The 7,500-nt window shown below is 49.1% G+C and overlaps 1 protein-coding gene and 1 long non-coding RNA gene across 9 annotated transcripts in view; one reads left to right on the forward strand and one right to left on the reverse strand.

Moving 5' to 3' along the window:
* Positions 1-551, reverse strand: part of LOC143509472 (uncharacterized) — a 5,755-nt gene extending 5,204 nt beyond the window's left edge. Inside the window, exon 1 of the long non-coding RNA XR_013129681.1 lies at positions 483-551. This is a non-coding gene — a long non-coding RNA (uncharacterized LOC143509472). The remainder of the gene's footprint in view (positions 1-482) is intronic.
* LOC143509468 (uncharacterized) overlaps positions 1-7,500 on the forward strand; it is a 57,618-nt gene that overhangs the window by 28,737 nt on the left and 21,381 nt on the right. For all 8 annotated transcript variants that reach the window (XR_013129679.1, XM_076998216.1, XM_076998219.1 and 5 more), the window contains exons 7-11: positions 2,615-3,226; positions 4,206-4,250; positions 4,331-4,450; positions 7,279-7,317; positions 7,415-7,468. Coding sequence is in view for 7 of the 8 variants with exons in the window: in XM_076998216.1 (XP_076854331.1) it covers positions 2,615-3,226; positions 4,206-4,250; positions 4,331-4,450; positions 7,279-7,317; positions 7,415-7,468 (870 nt within the window). In the remaining variant the exon portion in view is untranslated. The remainder of the gene's footprint in view (positions 1-2,614; positions 3,227-4,205; positions 4,251-4,330; positions 4,451-7,278; positions 7,318-7,414; positions 7,469-7,500) is intronic.

Below are 7,500 nucleotides of genomic sequence, written 5' to 3' on the forward strand. Positions count from 1 at the left end.
CCTCGGTCCAGAACCTCTGCTGCTCGTGACTGTGAGTTTATATTTGTCCGTCTTGCGTCTTGAGGTAAATGAGACGGCTACACAAACATGTGGTGGTCCAGGAGGGATTCAGCTGTCAGACTCTTCTCCTATAGCAACTCTGTCATCATGTGTTTGTCGAAGGGGCTGATCCCCCCCACGCAGTCACGCTTATAGAGGTGATTCTTCAGTCTTGGTGCAGAGACCACAGTGCAGAAAAGGAAATACAAGTTTAGAAGTGATAGATGGAGGATGTAGAGAAGACCGCAGTGACCAGCGACAGCAACAACGATGGCGAGAAACAGCGAGACTCTAGTTGAAAAGCTGCACTGATCAGTTGTGGCTGAACTCTGCTGAATCCTAAGCCCTGTGGGAAGCTTTTATCTAGTGACTTCACTGAAGTTTTGCAGTGTGTCCACTCGGCTGTATTTTGAAACAAATTGTCATTCAGAGGGACGTCTTACCTGTGTGTGTGTGAGGATTTATGCAGTGGCCTCATTACTCCTTCTGGTCGGCTGTGCAGAATGTGAGTGGTCATAGAGTGGTCACACTCGGCCTTAGAGGTGCCTTAACTTGAATCCTCCAGGCAGGCGAGACCATGTGACCTCATGCATGCAGGCGAGATCATGTGACCTCATCCAGGCAGGCGAGACCATGTGACCTCATGCATGCAGGCGAGATCATGTGACCTCATCCAGGCAGGCGAGATCATGTGACCTCATTCAGGGAGGCGAGATCATGTGACCTCATGCATGTAGGCGAGATCATGTGACCTCATCCAGGCAGGCGAGATCATGTGACCTCATCCAGGCAGGCGAGACCATGTGACCTCATGCATGCAGGCGAGATCATGTGACCTCATCCAGGCAGGCGAGATCATGTGACCTCATCCAGGCAGGCGAGATCATGTGACCTCATGCATGTAGGCGAGATCATGTGACCTCATCCAGGCAGGCAATATCATGTGACCTCATGCTGGCAGGCGAGACCATGTGACCTCATGCTGGCAGGCGAGATCATGTGACCTCATGCTGGCAGGCGAGATCATGTGACTGCCAATGCAAGCTCCTCACTTGGCAACAAACGCGGTTGGCACATCGTATTTCATTAGTGTCAGTGCTTTTCTGTCCAAGTCACGCCATTTTTAAGGATGCCCTATCTGACGCAGATCAGACCAAAGTGCGTTTATTAAGGAAGTGTTGTGTGATGGAGAGCCTTCCTGACACAGGATCTCAGCCCTTTCACATCATCCCTGTCTATTATGCGCTTAAGATAATGCAATTATTGTTTAATCCCCAAAGGCATCGCATTCACACTCGGTTCTGGTTCTGTTCCAAAAGTCCCACTATGGTCTGATTAGCAGATCTTTATTGAAAAGTGCTAAAGTCATGTATACCTATCCCAGAGCCAAAACCTCAGATTCAACCTTTCATCAAGCGATAGCCAAAAGATCCAAGCTGGAGCTCGGAGCGCGATTATTTTGGGCTGATCATGTCATCTTCTGAGATCGAGTGTCCCTGCCGTGTGAGGTCACTGTTAGCGGTGCTGTGTGTCTGACTCTGTTGTGTCCACCCTGATGCTCGTCATCTGCTGGAGGAGACCGGTCCAGTCTGGTGTTGACCGGTCCAGTCTGGTGTTGACCGGTCCAGTCTGGAGTAGACCGGTCCAGTTTGGTGTAGACTTCACTCCGGACAGACTGGTGGCTTTGAGTCTTTAAATGGCTTCAAAGATGTTTTGAGTTTCTAAGTCATGGTCTGGTGGTTTAGGACATGCACTTGTGACCTGAGGGTCGTGGGTTTGATTCCCAGGCCCTAGGCCATGAAGTGCCCTTGAGCAAGGCACCTAACCCCAACTGCTCCCCAGGCATCGAGCTAGTGCTACCCACCGTTCTGGGCATGTGTGCACCACAGCCCCCTAGATATCACTAGTGTGTGCGTGTGTGTGTGTTGTGTGTGTGTGTGAGCGCTCCACAGCCCCCTAGAGATCACTAGTGTGTAGGGGTGTGCACCACAGCCCCCTAGATATCACTAGTGTGTGTGTATGTGTGCACCACAGCCCCCTAGAGATCACTAGTGTGTGTGTGTGTGTGTGTGTGTGTGTGCGTGTGTGTGTGTGTGTGTGTGTGTGTGTGTGTGTGTGTGTGTGTGTGTGTGTGTGTGCGTGCATGGACCACAGCCCCCTAGATATCACTAGTGTGTGTGTGTGTGTGTGTGTGTGTGTGTGTGTGTGTGTGTGTGTGTGTGTGTGTGTGTGTGTGTGCGTGTGTGTGCGTGTGTGCGCACCACAGCCCCCTAGAGATCTCTAGTGTGTCTCACTGCACAGACGGGATAATGTGGAGGACTCATTTCAATTGAGATGAAAATCCCAATTAACAATATGGTAACGTAACTTAAATGACCATCTGCACAATGTCTACCAAGCAATTATCACATTTAAGATCCGTCTACAGTGTGTTTGTCTGCAACACATCACATGCTGGTGTGACTATAGATTAAAAGACGTCAGTCAGTCTTTACTGGATTGATTTTTCAGTGTTTAATATATTTACTTTTATTTATTTAACGCTTGTGTTCATTGGTTTTGTTTCTTCCTACAGGAACCTTTGGTTCCTCAAGGTGAGGTGAACACTTCCGCCCGTTCCCAGAGGGGTGACCTCAAGAACCTGGCTAATGGCTTCCGTGTGCTGGAGGAACCTGATCTTTACGACCCGCTCCAGGTCCGGCCACACAGCAGGATTAAGGACAGCACGGACGATTCGACGCAGTCCACCAGCGCTAAATCCACACGGGGAAACACGTCCTGGCAGAAAAGAAACACAGGCCTGATCCACAGTCCTCTGCGTGTAATTCACTCTAAACCCCCGGTGGACATCGTTGACCCAGATCCCAGATTTGATACTGTGCGCCTAACCGAGAACTTTCCACATCCAAACCCCCACGACCTAAATCTGAAGGCGGTGGACCAGCCGTCCTCCTCAGGGACGTCCATCGGTCCTGCTTCTCCTAGTCCCGCACGGACTCACCCAGACTCCCCCACCGAGAGACGCCTGCCAAGGCCCATGCAGGCCAGACGAGCAGACCCACCCGCCCCGAGAACGACAGGGAACATGCGCGCACCCCAGCACGGCAACGTGGTAGCCGGCTCAGACGGGAGGCAGTACCGTCTGGTTAGAGGACCCCCGGGACCAGTCGGACCTCCTGGGAAAAGAGTGAGTAACACCTCTGCCTCAACTGGAGGAAGACTATAAACGGCACAGAAGTGATGATGGATGAAGAGCCATTGTGGTGAAGTGTGTTACCTCACACACCAAATAGTGCTGCTCATTTGATTCTTGGTGCCTGACATTTCTGGAGCTACACAATAATCATGGATGTCTTTGAGTCTGTGTTTCCCCCTGCCTGTTATAGGCAGTAGACTAGAGAATAACATTACAGTGTCTGGCTACAGCTTGAGCTGTACAATATGGCCAGACTGAAACAAGTTCCCATTTAATATTCCTAGTAGCTCATGAACACGGAATGTGAAACGTGTATTATCTGCTCAGAGATGCATTCGCTGTGATTCTCCAGTCTGTTGGTTCACACTTGAGCCGGTTCAGCTTCAAACTAGTAGTACAGACTTTGTTTGTCTTCACGTTTCATATAAGAGGCAGATATGGCCCGTCGCCGCCTCTAATGATGAAGCCGAATTTATTTTTAGGGTGTTTTTGATCATTGTTTTGGTTTCGTTTGATATCCAACTCTTGAGTTTTTCAATAATATTTTGGTTTGGACTACAGTGCGGGTTTTTTCACTCTTTCCGTGTTCTCTATATAAATGTGGCTCAGAGAAATTCGCAGTGCAGTGGCGCCAATAAGAGCTGCAGATGATTACACCAAATTACAGACCTTAGGAGGGTTATTTATGAAAGATGTGACTCATCTTTTCTCTTTGTCTCCCAATGAAAAGAACGGCAGGTTTGTTCATTATTAGTGCCACTTATAGAGTGATGTGCATCCACACCGGCATTTAAACACGGGAAGCAATCTTCTAGAAACATCTCTGTGATGCTTCGCCAAGATGGCCTCCTCAGAAGTTGGTGACCTCACTTTCGTGTGGTCACGGTCTTTTCTGGGTTCTGCTGTGGGAATCTGCACGGTCCAGTCACACCGTTCGTGTCGGTTCATATTCCTGATTTCTGTTCCGTAGGGTTGTGCAGGTTCGAGAGGGTATGCTGGATTTAAGGGGAACCAGGTGAGGAAGCGCGTTTGAAGGCGTGGAACATCTCAGCGTGTTTGTCACAGCTGCGCTAACACTGCCGTTATTTCTCTTAGGGCTCTGATGGTGAAAGAGGGCGAGATGGACCAAGGGGCCAGACTGGACCTCCAGGCCCGGCCGGGTTACCTACGCTCTACCTGTGGAGGAACACACCAGAGGACCGGGCTGCCTTCAGGGTAGGCGTCCGTCCCATGGTTCTCCCTCTGTCGTCCGAGTAACCCAGACAGCTTGGAAATCCCTCAATTCGAACTCAGAAATTCACATGAGCCGGAACGAGGCACGCCGTCACACCCCTGTGTATTCAAAACGCTTCGCTCCGCCACAGCGGTGTGTCCCCATCATGGTGGTGTGTCTCCACAGGCCTGACCTCCACGTACGTGCTGAGGATTGGAACCTGTGTTACATATTTGGATTCCCCACATGTTCCTGGCCCATCCTGGAACCCGGGAGGATATTATCTGTCCTAAAGGTTCTGTCGGTCAGCTCGTAACAGAACTCTACTACTTTTGGTGGTGATTTAGTGGTGGTGTGAGGACCCCTGTCTCGGCAGAGCCGTCCGCAGGGATGGTCAGGAGAGGGACCTGCTGCCCTGTACGCAAACGTAGAGTGATGAACAGGAGACTGGTGGAAGCATCACAAGAGTTGAGAGTCAAATGGGGTTTGCTGATTGGCTTTGTGATGTGTGATTTAGTCAGACAGAGAGTTCTGGACCTGCAGTTGCCTTTGAGTTTTCCTGTGAGACAAGCACGTCTTTTATTTTTCCCAGCGTCATTCTTGATTTGCGGTTGATTGCGGCAATCCTTTTAAATCAAATCAAATCAAATCAAATCAAATTTATTTGTATAGCGCTTTTCACAACACATAAATGCCTCCATGTGGGACACCGGGTTGGTGTGGAGGGAAGTGTATGAAGTGTATTTATTCTATGCTATGAGAAGAATACAGTGTACGTTGATGACATGTGATGGCAAGTTTGTTCAGTGTCGCTGCCAATGTTTTCATTTTTCTGCCTGATGTCATCTTTAGGATGATGGTACAGGCCTGATCCTGAGATGATCCTGAGATGATCCTGAGATGATCTGCTAGTTTGAGATGATTGTGTGAAAGGGAAGAGCACCAGCGTCTGTCCTTAGACCTTCAGATCCTATTAGGATCTTCTTTGGGGTTTTATGGAGATGTTTCGCTTTGTGTGGCCAGACTTGGCTTGCTCTCTGGGAACATGGCTGGTTTGCGTAACCTGTCCGGTCTGTCCGAGTGTGTGTGTTCTGTTTGGACGCCATCGGGGTGGGTCGGTGCCCAGAACTCTCGCCTGTAACCAAGCTCCATTTGCCGTCGGATACAGCAAGCCAAACCCCAGGATCATCGCCCTCGTGCCTTTACAGCCGTATTCACTTTGACGGTTCTCGCGCCGTTTACAGAGGAGTTCTCAGTGAAAGGCCTCAGTGTTGACCCCCTCCACCATCCCCACCACCTCCCACCACCCCCACAACCCCCACCACCCAGGCTTCACCTCCCCACAGCACCTCCGGGTCAGCCAGGCCTGCAAAGCGTGGATGCGGGGGGGGGGAGGGGTGTTGGTCCGGCTCTCCCAGGCCTGTCTGAAGCTCACCTCCCCTGGCCGCCAGCGTGCCCAGGCCCCCTGCCCCGCGGCCATCTGAACCTGAGCCAAGGCAAACGCTGTCGAGAGCAGCGGCTGCCAGTGATTTACTGAGCGGGTTCAGGCTCTCCTGTGTGTGCTGCTGTGTGGGGCAGCAGACTGCACTTCCTTAGGCGTCCAGACGGCTCACACTGTCCCCTGACTGTTATCTGCCTTCCGAACAGGAAGACGGGCCTTCTGGTACCACTCTCTGCCCTGCAACTGACCCTAATGGGTCTCCATCAGACTGTTTAAGGCAAGAGCACTACAAGTTGTAACATTTGCCCTTGAGCAAATCTCCTCCCTATCGGACCAAAGCTGGTGACCTCATTATCAGTGATGTCAGTTACTAAGTAACGCGTTACTCTAATCTTACTACTTTTTTCGGTAACGAGTAATATAACGCGCTACTATTTCCAGTCCAGTAATCAGATTAAAGTTACTTATCCAAATAACTGTGCGTTATTATTTTTATTTTCCCTAGTAAAATATATATATTTGCTTTCTTCTTGGTCAGTTCTACTTTTGCGTCTGACCGTAGCGCTCGACTCCGCACGCTGCGCGCGACCCTGTGAGAGCGCGAGCATGTTTTATAAGTCATTTTTTGCGTGTCCTCCCGTAACAATATGTGGTAGTATAAAGAAACACCCCTCAAAAACAGGGGAAGGAACATTTACCTGAAGAATTTTAATGTTGCTTTGTGTTCCACGTTTGAAAAGTGCTGGAATTTTGACTAACGTCGCCTACTTTAAAATGCTTGAAATTTTAATGGTATTTCGTTTCACAAGCTGTCTGACTGAACAGTTCGCTTGTATTACGTTTACAAATAAATTTACAAATAATACCGCACAGCTACACAAACGTAATGTCAGGAGATACTGTAGCGACTCCTGCTCCTCACGGCGAGTCTTGCCCTTTAAGTGACACTGGGGGGGCGGAGCCTGCGCGCGCCAGGGTTGCGTTATCAAAAGTTTGCCTCCTCTGGATTTTTGGATTAAGCAGTTTCTGCCTCGGTTACCGAACCTGCTTCAATACATTGTTACTGTTAAAAATGCACTTCCAATAAAGTGAGTATTGGAAAAACTTATTTTGCTGCTGAATGTAACTATTAAAGTAACTTGTAATCTAACGTAGTTACTTTTAAAATCAAGTAATCAGTAACGTAACTAAGTTACTTTTAAAAGGAGTAATCAGTAATCAGTAATCGGATTACTTTTTCAAGGTAACTTAGCCATCACTGCTCATTATCTCGGGCATATAGAAACATCTCAAGCTACATATTAGCTAAAAATATATATGTGAACCTAACTTGGTCTTTAAAGATCCCTTCAGTGATCTTCTGTTCATTAGACTACGTCTGTTTTGCAGAGAACAGCGTATTACCACTTGCTGGCGACGGGCTGGCCTGTAAGTAATCCAGGAGAACATTTGTTTATTTACGTATTTGTTCTTCCCCTCGTGGACCTTTCATTCAAATAATCACGTTCTGTATATTCATTCCTAGATGGAGACGGGCCCTCCTGGACCAATGGGGGAGACGGGCCCTCCTGGACCTCCTGTGAGTCTATGCACAGCAACAAGCGTCACCTG

This window comes from Brachyhypopomus gauderio, chromosome 3 (assembly GCF_052324685.1).
Source record: "Brachyhypopomus gauderio isolate BG-103 chromosome 3, BGAUD_0.2, whole genome shotgun sequence".
NCBI classification, from domain to species: Eukaryota; Metazoa; Chordata; class Actinopteri; order Gymnotiformes; family Hypopomidae; genus Brachyhypopomus; species Brachyhypopomus gauderio.